This window comes from Choristoneura fumiferana, chromosome 16 (assembly GCF_025370935.1).
Source record: "Choristoneura fumiferana chromosome 16, NRCan_CFum_1, whole genome shotgun sequence".
Lineage (NCBI taxonomy): Eukaryota > Metazoa > Arthropoda > Insecta > Lepidoptera > Tortricidae > Choristoneura > Choristoneura fumiferana.
Genome location: NC_133487.1, coordinates 10729929 through 10747837, shown reverse-complemented (window position 1 = coordinate 10747837; position 17909 = coordinate 10729929). Strand labels below are relative to the sequence as shown.

General features: G+C 36.5%; 4 protein-coding genes and 1 long non-coding RNA gene across 5 annotated transcripts; 2 read left to right on the top strand and 3 right to left on the bottom strand.

The window, feature by feature from the left end:
* Positions 1-702: 702 nt before the first annotated feature.
* On the bottom strand, positions 703-4712 carry HBS1 (translation elongation factor EF-1alpha (GTPase) HBS1). The gene is made up of 2 exons (XM_074099072.1): positions 4539-4712; positions 703-4446 (listed from the first exon to the last, which is right to left on the bottom strand). The coding sequence occupies exon 2, from the start codon at positions 4365-4367 to the stop codon at positions 2331-2333; it is 2037 nt and encodes a 678-aa protein (XP_073955173.1). The 5' UTR covers positions 4368-4446; positions 4539-4712; the 3' UTR covers positions 703-2330.
* A 3146-nt stretch (positions 4713-7858) lies between these two features.
* On the top strand, positions 7859-8463 carry LOC141436006 (uncharacterized). Its single transcript, XR_012452246.1, has 2 exons — positions 7859-8090; positions 8257-8463. It is a non-coding gene; the product is annotated as an uncharacterized lncRNA (long non-coding RNA).
* Positions 8464-9118: 655 nt separating this feature from the next.
* On the bottom strand, positions 9119-10785 carry LOC141436004 (uncharacterized). The gene has a single exon (XM_074098832.1). The coding sequence runs from the start codon at positions 10688-10690 to the stop codon at positions 9221-9223; it is 1470 nt and encodes a 489-aa protein (XP_073954933.1). The 5' UTR covers positions 10691-10785; the 3' UTR covers positions 9119-9220.
* A 584-nt stretch (positions 10786-11369) lies between these two features.
* Positions 11370-16024, top strand: LOC141436031 (nuclear receptor-binding factor 2). Its single transcript, XM_074098867.1, has 2 exons — positions 11370-11715; positions 11811-16024. The coding sequence occupies exons 1-2, from the start codon at positions 11692-11694 to the stop codon at positions 12597-12599; spliced, it is 813 nt and encodes a 270-aa protein (XP_073954968.1). The 5' UTR covers positions 11370-11691; the 3' UTR covers positions 12600-16024.
* Positions 14644-17695, bottom strand: LOC141436030 (transmembrane protein 127-like; the record flags this gene model as incomplete). Its single annotated transcript, XM_074098866.1, is given in 2 exon segments — positions 14644-17255; positions 17396-17695. Coding segments are annotated over 2 exon segments (581 nt in total), but the record flags the coding sequence as incomplete, so codon positions are not given.
* Positions 17696-17909: the final 214 nt, after the last annotated feature.

Below are 17909 nucleotides of genomic sequence, written 5' to 3'. Positions count from 1 at the left end.
GCCGTTTTGGCTACGGAACCCTAAAAAGGTTGCAGTTCATAGATATGGACTACCGCAAAGTAACGCCTGGATCTTTGTAAATAATCAAAGCATTTCATCTCAAAAAAGTTTTTTAGGTAACGATTTCGATAAAATGTGCTATATTGAGGTCAGTATAATTTACACATGATAACAATTAACTGCTGACCCTTTAGCTAGGCTGTAGGTAAGGGTAGTAGGGCTGTAGGTAGGTAATCAAAAAACCCGACTGCCTTAAAAGATACTTACTAAAAAGAAGAAAACAAGTCTAGTCGGCTAGAACTTTGTTAAGTAACTTATTTTCTTCTTTTTAGTATTGGCAGTCAGGTTTTTCAATTTTTTTAATTTATTGTTTTACTTCACACTTTTTCGATATTTGTGTAAAAATGGTAGATTAAAACAATTATAGCCCATACATATTTAAAATGGGCTAATTATTAGCTTTCATTTGATACCCTACTCGATAGGATTGAATATTATTTTACTGAAAACACAATTTGGCGCCAAAAATCCGCCATTTTGATATTTCAAGAATTTCATGTACCCAGTGTCACTCGCGTCATTAAGGCGAATCCAATGACGTATCATTTATCAAAATCGTTTCAGCCGTTAAGTAGTTACGAGAGGACATAGGAATAGACATACATACATACATATCTTCACAGTCGGGTAAAAAACAAGGCGTCAAAATATTTGTAATTATATTTATACAGATTGAATGTCATTGAACAAACAGCAGCATGTACATCAAAGCCTAGGCGATTACCTACACATACACAAGCTTAACTGACCCTGTAGCCTCAGACACAATTAACAGTAAAGACAGTAAGAAAATGGTACTTTGGTTGCACTTAATATTCTCACGCAAGCTAACTAGTCTGCTTGGCGAGGTTGTCCCAGATGTTGAGTGCCCGTGATATTATTTATTTGTTTGAGGTGCACGCAGCGCAGCTCATGCAACTGTACGCTCTCGGCACGACTATGTGCAGCTTTGCTGATCTCACTGTGCCGTTCGCAGAACTCCATAGTTATTTGGTCTAAGCCTACCCTAATACAATTGTACTGATAATTTAATTATAGTAATTACATTAGCACAGTGCAGGTCCGCACATTATTTATTTAGCCGACCGCATGGCCAAGTGGTCAGAGAACCTGACTACGAAGCTTGAGGTCCCGGGTTCGATTCCCGACTGAGGCAGATATTTATATGAATAATACGAATTTTTGCTCTCGGGTCCTGGATGTTTAATATGTATTTAAGTATGTATTTATCTACATAGTATGTTTATCTGTTGTCTAGTATTCATAGAACAAGCTTTGCTTAGTTTGGGACTAGGTCAATTGGTGTCAAGAGCTCCATGATATTTATTATTTATTTATTTTATATAAAACACAATTGTGACTGGCTGACTGACATTTGTATGTGCACAGCCTATACATATGTACCTAAAACATAGTGGTTATATTCTCTTTGGCCTATGCCACTGGAAATGGAGACTTGAAATACCCCATCAATCATCATAGATGTGCCTAAGAAGGGGTTTTTCTATTTTCTATTCTTCTATGATGGCAAAGAGAGGATAAAGCTAAGAGCGTATCACACTGGCGATTTGCGGGAGAGTTGAGAGCGAAGCGAGCGTGCAACGAGTTGACCGCGAGCGCGCAGCGAGTTAGCTGAGCTGCGTATAACAACCAGGACCATACACCTATTGTACACTTGCGATTAAATCAACGCGCGCTCGCTTCACTTTTGACTCGCCCACAAATCGCCAGTGTGATAAGTCGCTAGAGGAAGAAAAGAAGGCATCTTATTGTTTTCCATGTCGCTAATAAAGCTTTGTACATAAACTTTATCTTACTTATGATACATGCATTTTTAATTTTAATGCATACATACTGTGGTGGCCCAGTGGTTTGACCTATGGCCTCTCAAGCAGAGGATCGTGGGTTGAAACCCCGGCTTGTACTTCTAAGTTTTTCGAAATTCATGTGCGGAATTACATTTGAAATTTATCACGAGCTTTTACGGTGAAGGAAAACATCGTGAGGAAACCTGCACAAACCTGTGAAGCAGTTCAATGGTGTGTGTGAAGTTCCCAATCCGCACTGGGCCCGCATGGGAACTACTGCCCAAGCCCTTTCATTCTGAGAGGAGGCCTGCAGTGGGACGTATATAGGCTGGGATGATGAATGCATACATACTAGTTTGAGCTACAAGGTCAGATAAATTTGTGTTTCTATAATTACATAGTAAGATTATAATTTCATTAATAACAATTTTACAAGATATTTTTAACAAAACATATACTACATTACATAGTAAACACATCTGTAACCAGGCCTGCAGCTACAGTCACACCCGCCACTCGCAGCATGACGCGTCCAAGCTCTTTTACATCTTTGTAGCGCTCAATACAAATTGGTCTACTCACTTCGATATCAACAATTGCTACCGAATTATTTCCCAAGCAACGGGGCTTTTTCTTGATTATTTCTCCAGAGCTTTTATTTAACAGGGCTTTCAATTTGATAATATGAGCAGATTCCACTAAAGATTGGTGGTGTAAGAGCACCGGGTAGCCTTTAGTTATTGGGGTCTTTACATTGAACACAACAAGCCTTGCTTCAAATCTGGCAGCAATTGGGACTTGTTGATTGGGATCACTTAATATGTAACCAATGGAAACATTCTGCATATCTACTCCAGATAAAGTGACACTTGCTTGATCACCAGCAAAAGCTACATTATTCTGGATATCATTAACACTAATGCTCCTGATTTCTGCAAGTTCCTTTATAGGACAAACTAGCACTTTTTCACCTTTGTTTAGAACTCCATTTTCAATACGCCCAGCAACACAAAATCCAGAGCCAGTTCCTTTAAAAATATCATTTATAGACATACGCAGAGGCTTTGACACTGGCCTATCTGGCACATTAAATTTGTCTATTACATCCAGAAGACAAGGGCCATTATACCATTTAAGCAACTCAGGTTCAGCTGATGGCTTTACTAGATTTTCGCCAGTGAGTCCTGAGCATGGCACATATGTAACATCAGATTCTTTAAAACCAGCTTGTTTTAAAAAGGCTTTGAGTTTCTTAGATATTTCATTAAATCTTTCTTGCGACCAATTAGTGGTATCAAGTTTATTTACAGCAACAGCAAGTTGGCTCACTCCAAGTGATCGCACAAGCAGTGCATGTTCACGAGTTTGACCTCCAAGATCAAACCCTGATTCAAACTCGCCTCTGGTAGCATCTATGACCAACAATGCAACATCTGCCTGAGCAGCACCTGTTATCATGTTCGGAATGAAATCAGCATGGCCTGGAGCATCCAGGATAGTAACTCTTTTGGTCTTAGTTACAAACTGTGCTCGCCCAACATCCATAGTGATGCCTCTGACTCTTTCCTCGCCAGTCTCATCCAAGACCCAAGCATACATGAAACTTTGTTTGCCAATTTTTTTACTCTCTTGTTCATATTTGTGCAAAGTTCTTTGACTCACTTCTCCCAAGTCACAGAGTAGGCGCCCCATTAGAGTTGACTTTCCTGCATCCACATGACCAATTACAACAATATACAGGTGATCTTTATCAGAACCCCTTTCATTGGAATATAGGGTACGAGGATCAATTTTGTTCTCTTTTGACTTCCCAATAACTTTGTTTTCATCTAATATGTCATTTTTAGTACTCTTCTCAGCTGCAGTTGCAGGTGACTGTGATCGTGGAGATTTTGGGAAAATCTCAGAGCTAAGGTTTTGTTCAACTTTAAAGCCTTTTATAGCACCAATAGCCTTAGGTTCTATATTTGTAGTAATAACCTTAGGAATCACATCAGCTATGGGAAGAACTGGAGCCTTAAGATTACTAAGAGTTACAGGTTGTCTTGTTGAATCTTTTGGTTTAGGAGGATCATTTTTCTTTGTACTATTTAATATTTCATCCAAAGCTGTGTTATAATCGAAATTGTGCTTCAAAACCGATTGTACAAGAATATTTTCTGGTACTGTATCATCTAGAACATTCCTTAATTCATCCAAGCAAGACATTAGCCTGGCTTCATCAATCTCAGTGAGATTCAAAGCGCGTAAGTCGACGGACTCACGGCGTTCGAACACAGACTGTTGAGAATCAGCACCATCCTCATTTTCTTCCTCAATATTGTCATGGCTTTCTAGGAAGCTAGATATGGCTTGCTGGTTTCGAGAGCGATCATACAGAAACTGGGATGCATCGTTTGGTGACAAACAGCTGTCTTCTTCCACCGAATGACCATAAACATCATCATAGTCGTAGTCGTCGGAATAACTCCTGTTGCGAATGTTTCGATGACGCGCCATAATGATAACTATTACGGAACACTATTTATGTTTCAATTAACACACTCGTTTTGCGCGTACGAACCGATGATTTTATTTACTGAAACAAGAAGATAATTATTGACAGAATGGTAACTTTCATACTCAGTGAATTTATTATCATAATTTGAGTTAAAATAGTTCCAAATATACCTGCTATGTTGCTTCATTACGAGAGGAAAATCACAATGCACATTTAGCGAATGTTCCATCACAAAAGTCATATTTTTGTCTGGTGATTCCGTAAAAATGCCCTTATGCCAATATGCCATGCCATGCACAGACGACAAATCGAATCGACAACATTTTGATTTTCTTCCACTTCCAGTCGACATGACATTGACAGTTGAGATAATTTTTGTTAAATTGCTAAGACAAAGAGGATAGTGTTCATACCACCAATGGACACGGACTATTTGAGAAGGAGAGGTAAATAAGTACACAAATAATGATCCCAGTGGATCGAAAAGATTGGGATTAAAGAAGATAGAGATAAAGATACCTAAATTTTGATATGACCCTGGCGACTGGTGGCGTGGCATGGTGTCGCGTTTCAATAATGTGTCTACCTTAATTTGAAGTTGTCGTTTTTTTTGTTCTTTGACGATTGGCGCGACCATGTGAGAATGTCTTATTGGACTGTTCAGGCAGTTAAAATAAGATCTCGGGTTGAGTCAAATACACCATTAAATTTCTGAAACTTAATTATTTTTTCTAAAGCCACTGTTACACATGCTCGTTAGTAGCACGAGAGCATGCTACTATCGAAGAAATGCTACCTACTAGCATGTGTGAACAGGACATGCTACTATCGAGCATGATTTTTAGTGGCATGCTCTCTCCGGATTTACCCATCTCTACTGACAGGAGCATGCTATCCAAAGGTATGTGTATCGGAGTGTTTTTTTTTTTTTTTTTTTTTGTTACTGGACTTGGGCTTTAGTGTTGCCCTTAGCCATTTTCAAGTTAGGGAAATTGGACGCGGGAAAGGGGTAGTTTGGTAGACGGAATTTGGAATATAGAAGGTCAGGGTAGGTAGAACACAAAGGCAAAATAAATTACATAAATTTGTAAATACTATACTTTAATACCATTTTTAGAAATAAAGGATGCAATTATATTATATATATTGGGAAAGGTGAGCAAGGAAAATATGCTTGTAGGTAGAGGTATATTGTGGGATACTAATGATTCCAAAAACGAAGTTCTGTCATATAATGGACAGGATAGAAAGATGTGATTTAGGTCAGCCACCGCGGCTCCACATTCACATGCTTCACTATTGATTATGTTGAATCTAAACAGATGAGAAGGGGCGCACGTATGGCCCAGTCTCATACGAGTCAATATGGATGTTTCTCTTCTGCCTAATTTTGAATTATAAAACCATGGTCTCAGTGGAATTTTTTGTTGTAAATTATAATAATAATTTCCGGTCTCTAGAGAACTCCAAAACCAAAAGAACTCCCAGGAGTTCCGTAAATACCTTTTAGGAAGGGCTAGGAGATCATGGGTGTAATTTTTATAGGGGAAAAGATCCCCGGAATGAACGGCCTCGAGAGCCAGATTGTCAGCTTTCTCATTTCCATAAATCCCAGAATGACTTGGCACCCAGACAAACTGAATCTCGAGACCTTTGATACTGCACTCGTGTAACAGAGCTCTAATATCAAAAAATATGGGATATATATTTTTTAGTTTAAATGGAGGATGTAGTAATGCTTGTAAGCTACTTTTTGAGTCTGAAAAAATTACGGATTTTCCTAATTTCATCAAATGAATATATTCAATAGCTTTAAAAAGCCCATAAGCTTCACCAGTAAAAACTGAGGATTCTGGGGGAAGTTTAATTTTTTGCACAATATTGAACTGGTGGTGATACACTCCAACTCCCACACAGCTAGATAATGTAGGTTTGGATGCATCTGTGTATATATAATGCCACCCAGACCAACGGACATCAAGGAAATGGTTGAATAATGACTTTGCACTTGAAGTATTCTTTATAAGACCCAAATCAAGAAATACCGCTGGCTTAAGTAATAAAACTTCAAATTTAACACTATATAAAGGAAGAGTTGTGTATCGATGGGTAGAACTTGACAGAGGTAGAAATTTTAAGTAACTGTTGATGATAAAAGGAGGACTCTTATTGCGCCAGTGTGAAGATGTTTCTATTTCTTTTTGAAGAGAAGATAATTTAGGTATAATGGGATGATTTGAGAATTGCATGGAACGGAAAATAAACCTATCTGCTAGGAATTGCTGTCGTAAATGTAACGGTGGATCGACACATTCCACCTGCATCGCATTAACAGGGCTAGTTTTCATGGCTCCCAGTATTATTCTTAATGCCTTGTTTTGGATTTTATTAAGAATTTCAAATGCGGTATCTGTACCTGGACGAAGCAAAAAAGACCCGTAATCCAATACACTTCTAATGACAGCATTGTACACTAGTTTTAGGTAAAATGGATGACTACCCCACCAAACTCCAGCCAGACATCTTAAAATATTTAGGGACCGTTCACATCTAATCTTTACATATGTGCAATGAGCTTTGGCCGAGAGTCTACTGTCAAAAACTACACCTAAATATTTAGCTTCGTTGTTAAGTGGAATAAATGCACCATCATAAACTAGATTCAAATCACACTTCCTTGTTCTGGTTGAGAATAAGACCGCTGTTGTTTTAGTGATGGATAGCTCCAGACCATTTGTATCTAAGTAGCACTTCAGTTGCTTAAGATTGGTATTTAATACTGCGCAAGCGTCACTGACACTGCTATCTGCACAGTACAGTACCAAATCATCAGCGTATTGTATGGATAATACAGGGTTTACTAGAATAGACGGAAAATCATGAGTATATACATTAAAGAGTAATGGGCTTAAAACGGAACCTTGTGGTAAACCTTTCCAAACAGTTCTGTATAAAGTATCAGAATCTAAGACTAATTTTATAATCCTTTCGTGAAACATTGCTGAAATTATATTAATGAGGCGTGTCGGAACACCCAATTTTACCAATTTATTTATAAGTATCTCTATATTTACATTGTCATATGCCGAATTTATGTCCAGAAAACATGCTACTACCGATTTATTCTGAGAAAAAGCTAATAATATATCCGAAACCAGTAAACCAACGCAATCTGATGTGCTTTTATTTTTGCGGAAACCGAATTGGTTGTCCGGTAGAGTTTTTTTTGTTTCAAATAACCACTCTAGGCGGTTTTTAACCATATGTTCCAATATTTTAAGTAAAACGGTCGATAAAGCTATTGGCCGGAGTGAATTATGATCATTCCGGGTTTATTTGGTTTAGGTAATGGCAACACCAACTGTGTTTTCCATTCTGGAGGAATATTGCCTGAAATGAAAATGAAGTTAAGAAGGTTTAAGTAATAGGTTAGGATTTGGTCGCTGGAATTTGCTAAAAATGAATACGGAATGCCATCGCATCCCGGTGCAGAGTCAATTACATACGATAGTACACTTTTCAGCTCAGATAGTGAAAATAGACTGTTTAAATGTTGGCTATCGCTGTCGCAAGAAACTGACTCTATTTTCAATGGGATTGTTGTGACAAATGGAGGAGCGAGTTTATCTAAGAATTTTTCAACTACTGAAGGCTCTATTTTAGTTGCAGTGTTATCAACAAAAGCCCCTCTAAACATCCTTATTTTCCTCCAGATTTCAGAGGTGTGTGTATTAGGAGATAGGGAAGCGCAAAAATTTCTCCAGCTATCTACTTTCTTTTTCTTCAAAAGCTTTTTAGTTTCTTTTATTATGGTCACTAAATCGTTGTAGTTTTCCTCGTTCATGTTAGCCCTATATCTTAACTCCATTTCTTTTCGCCTTTTTACAGCTGTACTGCATTCAGAATCCCACCATGGTGGACAGGGAATCCTAGCACCAGAAGATTTTTTAACTGGGAAAACTTCAGTTGCTGCTTCAGTCAGTAATTTGGCAAATGCATTGGAGGATTCTATAATTTGGCTAGGATGTCTTAAATCTGGCAAGATACTGAATTTATCGTCCAATTGTTTTTTAAAATCATCCCATTTATTTTTAATTATTACATGCTTTAACATAGAAGTCCTTTTTAAGAACGGTTTATTTTTGAAAGGGAATGAAACTATCACTGGAAAATGGTCACTGCCATAGGTACATGGAAGTACATCCCAAGACAATGTACTGGCGATTGAGGAACTACTTATTGATAAGTCAATAGCACTTGTATTTTCATGTGGAGCTGTTTGGCGTGTGGGTGCACCAGTGTTCAGTATGCAGAGATTAAGAGAGTCAACAATGTCTAAAATTTCATCACCGAAGTCACTTGAATCGCTACATCCCCATGCTTGATGATGACAATTAAAATCTCCTAGGATGACAAGAGGAGAAGGAAGTGAAACTAAGATGGATTTTATTTCCCTAAGTATAACTAATGATGGATGAGGAATATACAATGAAACTATACAGATATTATTTACAATTGCAGCAATTATAGAGAAATTGCTGCTATGGGATGGTATTGGATGATATGTAAAATGAAATGAATTTTTTACAAGAATAGCTACACCGCCATGTCCGTCTGACCTATCTTCACGGAGGCATGCATAGCCAGGAATTTTGAAACATGAGTCTGCTCTGAGCCATGTTTCACTTAATGCTATAAGAAAAGGATTTAGTTTATTTATTAAATATAGTAAATCTGATTTTTTATTCTTTATGCTGCGACAGTTCCACTGCAGAATGTGGCTGCTGTTGGCCATTATTGACATTTATAATATTTGAAATAAAACTAATTATATCTGCAACGTTGTTCGGTATTATGTTTGAAGAAGATAGTAATTTGATAAGCTCAAGGATGAGCTCACTAATGGAGGGTTGGTTGTTGTTGGGTTTTTCTTTCTGAATGGCAGTACCATTGCCAGATGTAGAAGGCATATCATATTCTTTAATGAGATCATTATGAGCACTTTTATCATAACCTTTTTGATATTGAGGTTTATCTCGAGGCTTGAGAAAAACTGTTTTTTGTATGAATATGATGATGTTGGTGTGTTAGTCTGATGATTGGGCTGTTTAATTTGAGACTGATTAATTTGATGTGGTGGAGGAGATAATAGAACATCTGCATAAGGTTTGCTGACTGGATGATGCAGCTTTGATGCCTCAGCGTAAGACAAACAACTTTGTGCCATAGATAATTTAATATTTTTTTGTCTTTCAAATTCTGGACACTGTTTACTTATTGCAAAATGGTGTCCAGTACATAAAAAGCAAGAAACACAGTCCTCCTCAACATCACATGTAGACCCAGAGTGACCCTGGCCACACTTGTAGCAGCATGGTTTGGATCGGCATTGTGTTTTTGTGTGACCATATCGGCAACAATTGTAACATTGGATTGTTGGAAATATGTACAGATCTACGGGTAGAGCATTATAACAGATGAATATTCTTTTAGGCAAAACTTGACCATCAAATGTTAACACCACTGTTTGGGATGGTTTCCAAACTGCTGAACCATCTACTATTGTTTTGTAATTCAGTCTTCTTGCTTTAATTACTTTTCCTGTACCTAAAGGTACAGAAACGTTCAACAGGATCTCCTCTAGGGACCACTCAGCCGGAACACCCTTAACTATTCCCATTCTCATTACACTGAAGGATGGGATAAAAGCTTTATATTTATTATCAGTGAGGGTTTTATCATTCAAAAATTTGTTAGCATCGTCAAGATGAGAAAATGACAATGTGACTCTATTCCTCCCAATTCTTTTCACACTACCATTAATGATGTTCTTAAATGACTTTTTCTTTAAGAAATTTCCAAAGGAAATGGGATGAATAGAGGTACCGTCATTCGGTGCATCTTGCATTCTCTGTACATGCACTACAAATGGTGAGCAATCAGTATTTACATAAACTTTTCTGAATGTGTCTGTGGGCTGAGGTGGAGATGGAGAGTTCATATTTGTGGTAGAGTTGTTAATAGTTGTTGTAGGTATTGGTTGAATATCAACTTTGTTTACAGAATCATTAGTGCAATTACAATCATTTTCAGTCAAAATATAGTCCGGATTTTTATTTTTATTTCTGCGCCTTTTTTTATTGCAATGGCGGCATATTTTCCTTGACGGGCAAACTCGTTTTCTATTTTTATCCGATGTTACGGAACTATCTGTATGGTCAGTATCCATACCGTTATCTGGTTCTGGTTTATTAATTGAACTAATAGTTACGGTGTGATGAACCTGGGGGACACCGCCCCCAGGGTCATCGGGCTCCTCCATCGAAATATATTAAAAAACTTACCAAAAAAGAAGAAATGTACACAAATAAAGGTATTTACAATAAATAATTAAAAATATACACCGTATTTACACTACGCTGACCACTAATTAATGTAAAAAATGAAGAGCTAGAAAAAACACGCGCGCTCAGTTCGAGATTTCCCGCCCTTTTTCTATCGGAGTGTTTGTTTTGAGCATGCTTATTAGATTAGATTAGATTAGATTTATTTATTACCTTTTGAAAAAATACATTATAAACACATGTCAGTTAATTACAAGAAATTCACAAAAGGATCGTCAAATGTATACAAAAATAAAAAACTTATTACAATAAATTGTCAGACAGAATAAAAAATAAAAAAATAAATTTAGAATGTCAAAGTAGAATTCAATTCAATAATAATAATTGAAAGCAAAAGAAGAATATACTTACTTAAATCTAAGTCAAAATTTATGCAATAGGAACAATTTAGGAGCATACTCAAAACTAGCATGCTTATTACTAGAAAAATAATGTAAACAATCCATGAGTATGCTCATTAGTGGCATGCTAGTATCGAGCATATGTAACGGTAGCTTAATGGACAATGAGATGACAGACAACATGCCAGCCATGACAGCTTAGTAGTTATAGTACCATGACAGACAAGACCATGACAGCATGACAGCAGAGCAGAATAAAATTGTGGTGACACTCTTTCCCGGCCCGGATAACACCGACATGGAAATACCGGCTCTGTTTTTTGTGTACACGCCCATAGAAACTGACAGGAGCTTCTATGGGCGTGTACACGAACAACAGGGTCGGTATTTCCATCCCGGTATTATCCGGGCCGGGAAAAAGTGTCACCCTAAAATTGTATGACGTGACGTTCGCTTGAAAAGTACCTTGTTTTTGTTATAAGAAAAACTTAATTTGAAATATATAATGGCCATTTAAAGTTATACTGTTATATCATTTTAGGCAACCAGAAACTTGAACTTTATTTAATTTAGTTGAAATGGAATCACACCCCCTCAATTTGGTAAGTAAACTAAACAATATTTTCTAAATTAGCAAATGCGAAATATTATGTGCAATGTGCAATATTGTTTCTATTATATTGGTTTTTAATTATAGGCACACCAGCAACATCGCCGCGCAGACGCTCACCTCATTAGCAATAGATATGACGAGGCCATGCAATGCCACCACCACGCAGCAGAGTTATTACTGGACGCTATGAAATCGACCACTTCTACAGTGGCACTAGAGTCCATCACACTGCAACATAGTTATCACCTCAAGCAAAAAGACCTCATAAAGAATAAGAAAGAGCAATATGCACGAGTTAAAAAAGCCATGGACAACATAAAATGGCTTGGTAAAGACCCATTTACAAACCTCCAGGGTCATGAATATGCAAAATTGCAAGTAGCCATCTACAGAGCTATTAATGAAACGGACTCTCTTTTACACTTTTTAACACATAATGATAATAGTCCGGTGGGTCAAGGATTGTTAAAAGATATAGTATCTAAGGGAGATGTTACAGATGGTTTAAAAACTGAAAAATCACAACAAACTGTTGTAGAAGAATTGCAGATTCTTAGCCAAAACCTGCACTCTCTTGTAGATCAGTTGGTGCTGCAAGTGGAAGTACTTAAGGATGAAAACATGACACTTAAAGAGCGAGTCAATTATTTAGAAAAAGAAAGAGTGAGGTACTTAAATCTTCCGACAAGCAGTGATTTAATTCATGAAAATAACTTCTCTACTCTAAGTATGGCCACAGAGAGCTTCCCTAAAGAGTCTGCCCAAAGGGCTCCTGTAGCACCAACACAAACCACCTCAGCAGCAAAGATGGATGCAAACTTCGATCTTACTGCATTAAAAGAACGATTCACTGAATTGCCCGAGCTAAAGTAATATTCCTAAATAATGTGTAGCTAAAAGCAACAATATACATAGATCCACCTAATGTTAGAAAATGTGTTTTCTATATATTTACCACATTTTTGTGACCTTGAGTTTTTTGTGAGTAGTTGTGTTTGTACATATTTTTGAGACTAGCTAAACCAAACATATATGTCAAAAGTAGTTAACTACTAAGAATATTACACTAGTGACCTGGCTCTTACTGTTCAAAAGATAATGAAGTGTAATAGCTTCTTTATTCAAGTCTAACTAAAAGATTTTAATGCAAAGATACATATTTAGCCAAAGAAGTGAGTTTATTCACATATATGTCACTTGGCAAGTTTGTGACTATTGCAATGAGGGCTATCGCGAATGAATTCGCCGCTAGAGGCGCTAGTGTAGCGTGAGGTCTCCGAAATGTCAAATCTCATAGTTTTTGGGTGGGCGGGTTTATTTATAATTAGAATAATTTTGTGAATATTTTGCATTACCTGAAATTAATTATGGCAATTATGCGTTACGGGGCAATGAATGTCTGTGTTTTGAGACAGTTTTGTCTTTCGGAAACTTTTGTCCTCCCTTTTTTTCCGAACAAAACGGGACTAAGCAACACTGTGGTTGCTGGATATTTTTATGGTACGGTTATAAGGTGTATTCAATATGATTTTAATCTAAACTTTGTTTTAACGTCCGTATTAACAGACTCTGAAAGCGACACTTAAAAACCTCACGCAACAGTGCGCCATCTAGTGAGACAAAAAACGATAGCCCTCATTTCATCTTTACAATGATTGTGAACTTTATTATTATTATGCACCTATGCAAAAAGAATCCATGTGTCCCAAAAGTTAACTATCACATTGTTTCAATCAATGAACTGAGCTGTCTGTTGAAGTCAATGGAAATCAATAAAAACATGGTGTTTTTTTGGCCTATGGCTGTAGTCACATGCCCCAGCCCCAAGATGTATAAAAGTATTTCTAAGTGTGGTTAAAGTACAACTTGTAACTATCAACCTGGAATGAACTAAGATAATTCTAACCCTCATGCAATTGTGAAGTATCATTGGCATTCATTCTTGGTTGTCTCCTACTTTAACAGCACCCATATTTTTGAGATGAAGAAAAAGTGGTATCAGAGTAATTTATTATTATTTGTCTCATTTGTTTTTTGTTCAATTCTTGTTTTGTCTCATTCTGTATTTGTCACTCATTCTTTATTCATCTTGTGTGGATGTGTAAACATTAAAAAGAAAATTTACCAAGTAGATAGGTTACCAGAGTGCAACATACAATCATGACTAAATTTATTTTTTTACATTTGTACTAACCGCTACCCGCGGCTCCATCCGCGTAGAATTCGTTTATGCCTATCCCGCGCGATCTATGCAATTATTACCCGGGATAAAAGCTATCCTATGTCCTTCTCCAGGGCTCAAACTATCTGTATACTGAATTTCATCTAAATCGGTTCAGTGGTTAAGACGTGATAAAAACAAACAAATTAATTATGACCCCCGGGTTGTACCACCCGGGTTTTTCATAAATAGGCAAATTCAAAAATCCAAAAATTCAATTGGTTTATTAAGTATGAAATATGAATAGCCGATTCGGTCCAAAAATATATGAACAGCGAAAAGACCAAGAAAAGACGTATATCGAACGGGACGAGTAGCGAAAGTGCCAAAAAAAGAACAAGACGAGTTGCCAAAAACGCCAAAAAAAGAATGTGACTAAAGACAAAGTGCGAATGACACTAAAAACGAGAGCGACAAACAAAAACATAGCCCTAGGAAGACGGTGACGAAAAAAAAGTCACAGAATTGGACTTAGGAAGATAGGGACAGATAACGAACAAGACGAAAAAAGAATGTATGAGGAATACAGAAAGAGACGAAACAAGAATTGAACGATAAACTAATTACTCTGATACCGAAAAAGTCTTAGTTGTTATAATTAATTTCTGGTTATTTATTTTTGAAAATTTTATTATCATCTTACTGAAGTTTTTTTCTATCATAATGTGGAATATTTTATGTAAATAAAAACCCCAGTGTTTTATAGATATGTATTGCATATTGGTCTTACACAAAAATAAAATCTTACTTTTGCTTTACATGTAAAAATAAACTTCCTGACTGTGTAACCAGGAATAACTATACCTTACACCTAAAATAAATCTATACATTAACAATTAATTAAACTAATAACAATTATATATTTTTGGTAACATGGAATATCATACTGCCAACACTACCTGCGCTACATTACATATCCTGTTATTTTTAATGTAATTTTATGACAGTAATTAATTAAAATTTGAACTCCCTTAACAAACATATTATTTTAATACTTGCCTAATATAGGAACGGCCCTACAATGAATTGCTGTGGTGCTTAATGATTTATTAATTTATGCAGATGAATCTGTGACAGGAGCATAATTTAATAGATACTTATTCTAGAAGCTCTTAGAAATCCAATCACACAGCAAACACATTGTGAAACCAGATTCAAATAGTCAAATTATTTCAACTCAATTCGATTTTTGGAAATGTAACTCCATCGATTCTACCCGATTCCGACAACACTTACATTAAACAAAAATACATAATAGAACAAGACTGAATGTGATTGCAAGGTCCAACAATATTAATGATTGGCAATGCGAGAATTTAATGACTTGTTACAGACCCAGTTACAACCAGTAGACACATACCTAAGGGTGGAGTTCAAAAAGTTCGATGCCTTAACGCCGATAGTTAATATTTGTATAAAAATTCTGTTGTGACATGAAAATTAACTAAAAAATCAGGTAATTTTCGTGTCAGAACAGATTAATTTCCCAGTCAGTTGTTATTTGGATAGCTACCTTTTATCTTGGTCAAACTTTTTGGTCTTCATCCATAAGTAACTGCAGCAGTCTGCTGATGGTAAAATAACCAAGACATCAGTAGCGTTATTTTGCTAATAATTAAGATACAGTTCCTAAAACAATCCATATAGCTTTTAGATATGTTGAATGAACTATTATCAGGACATCTTAAAATTTATAGGTATAAGGACGTCCACTGCTTTGAGCGCTGTGTGCTGTTTATGTCATCTAATAGAGCAGCGCTGCGTTGCGATGACCTGCCTTATGCAGCGCTGCTATATTAGATGACATTAAACAGCTCGCTGTGCGGGCGTCCGCGCCATGCACCCGCTTATAGTAGCAGACGCCTTGAAACTTCTTGCATGTATAACACATAAACAGAGTTCCAATCATACGACACCAATAATTACTGTCAAATACATGCTAACACAATACTATTCAAATACACAGCAGAGCTATACTATGAGAAAATGCTTGTTTCGTCACAACTTACGCTAAAAAATAAAAATTTAGATACTTAATTACAATAGGGTTAAAATATGCTGAGCGGCAAAAAATCTGGCCCTCAAATGTATGCAAAATAGGTAATTTTGTATGAAGGGTGGGCCAAATTTTGTGCCGCTGAGTATATATGCTACCTATATGTACACAAAAAACCAAATTGATAATCATTTTAAATATAATTTTTAAAGCATTTCAAGAAGTACGACATGAATAGGCACTAAAATGGCAAATCACATATTTGAAGTGAAGAGTAATCAACTCACAACCACATATACATATACAAAAAGAGAACAATATTGTATTATGCTTTCTCCTACACATAAATAACATTTAATTTTTATATTGTAATATTTATTTGCCTTGCATCAAAAACGGTGAAGTCTGTTTGGAACAATTTTTTTTCATTATCTAAATGGAGACTCACATCTTTGAGATCTGATGCAGATTTAACGCACGTTTTAGAAATAAACTATAACTATCTTTAATTATAACATTAAAACTACTTTTATTTCATATTTTCTTCGACCTGGACTGCTAGTCTAGTGGTATATAATACATATTTTCAAACTTTTCTAGTTTTTGGGGGCATACTTTACAGATATCTAGCTACAATTATAGAGTATAATATTATGTAGTTTAGTTATATCGTAACTAAGGCAAAAGTAACTTCTCATCACTTTCGTAGACAAGACAACAGGACTACTACGAAATTCGAAGTTCGTATCGTACCGTTCCTCTCACTCTCGTATTAAATAATATAAGCGTCGGCGGGACGGTACGATACGAACTTCGACTTTCGAATTTCGTAGTAGCCCTGCAGACTAACGTTAGGTCGTTCGAAATGTTTTGCAGTTTACAAGAGAGCAACAAAGTATGTTTACAAAATGTTTTATAACTGAGAATTGATACCATATCAAAATTAAGCAAACTGTTATTTAAAACTTTTCATAAGTAGTATCATACCAGATGTTAAGAACAGAGACAAGACGGGTAATGTAACGATTAATTTAAGGGGTATAAGGCGGTGGTGGTGGAAGTATGGAAAGGTCATCAAACGGAAAATATTGTTGCGCGCCGAGGATTGGGGGCGCGTATGTAGGGTTCGCTGAAGGGACGTAGTCCGCGCTCGGCGTATAAGGCGGCAGGGTTGGCACAGCCGGCGTAGGCCCCACACTATGGGCCTCATAACCATCCCAGTCCTCCATTAAATTTCGCCGCTGAATATCCTCCTCGTTAGATAAAGGTGCTCCCCACAAATTAGCAGCCGATGCTAACAGAGCCAGAGCACCTGTAATGAGGAAAAAATATTTTTTTTGTTACAATACATGTTTTAACTTAGGTAACATTTTTATTTTATTTCCAGTTACAAATTATGAGTAACCATTCATTACACTTTCATGCAATGAGTCAAACAGTTGGTTGACTTACCTGCTCCAGTGATTGTGTAAAAACCATACTCGTAATCCACTTGTATAGTATTGGGATCGTTGTTGTTTGCCATCCCCAATACCACAGTTGTGTAGTAACAAACTCCCACAATAGCTATGACCCAAAACACGCACATTATGCTCGGGACTGCATTCCTTCTCAACATCTTGATTACTTTACTATTAAGGCTAGTGACGTTGATAAGCACGCCCACGCAAGAACAAAGAAGCACCATAAAGCACAACAGGATGAGTACCCTCATAAGTGTTATAGTTTCCGGTGTTGAACATGGTGGCAGACCTGGAAAAAAAAACTATTACTCATACCCTACTATACTGCACTATTAGTAAACATATTAAGTTACGTTATTTCATTCCTGTCACTCAAATAATAAGGACATTTCTTTATTCTCACTAATATTTCAAATTTCAACATATTTAACTACTTATGTGTTAGTGCAAGCAATACTTAAAAATTAAAGAAATATATTATAAGCCAATTTAAGTACTCTTCA

What these genes read in the sequence shown, in the direction of transcription:
- HBS1 (XM_074099072.1), bottom strand. Translation starts at nt 4,367, where the DNA reads ATGGCGCGTCATCGAAACATTCGCAACAGGAGTTATTCCGACGACTAC.
- LOC141436004 (XM_074098832.1), bottom strand. Translation starts at nt 10,690, where the DNA reads ATGGAGGAGCCCGATGACCCTGGGGGCGGTGTCCCCCAGGTTCATCAC.
- LOC141436031 (XM_074098867.1), top strand. Translation starts at nt 11,692, where the DNA reads ATGGAATCACACCCCCTCAATTTG. An exon ending in AATCACACCCCCTCAATTTG is followed by an intron (nt 11,716 to 11,810) that starts GTAAGTAAACTA and finishes TTTTAATTATAG; the next exon opens with GCACACCAGCAACATCGCCG.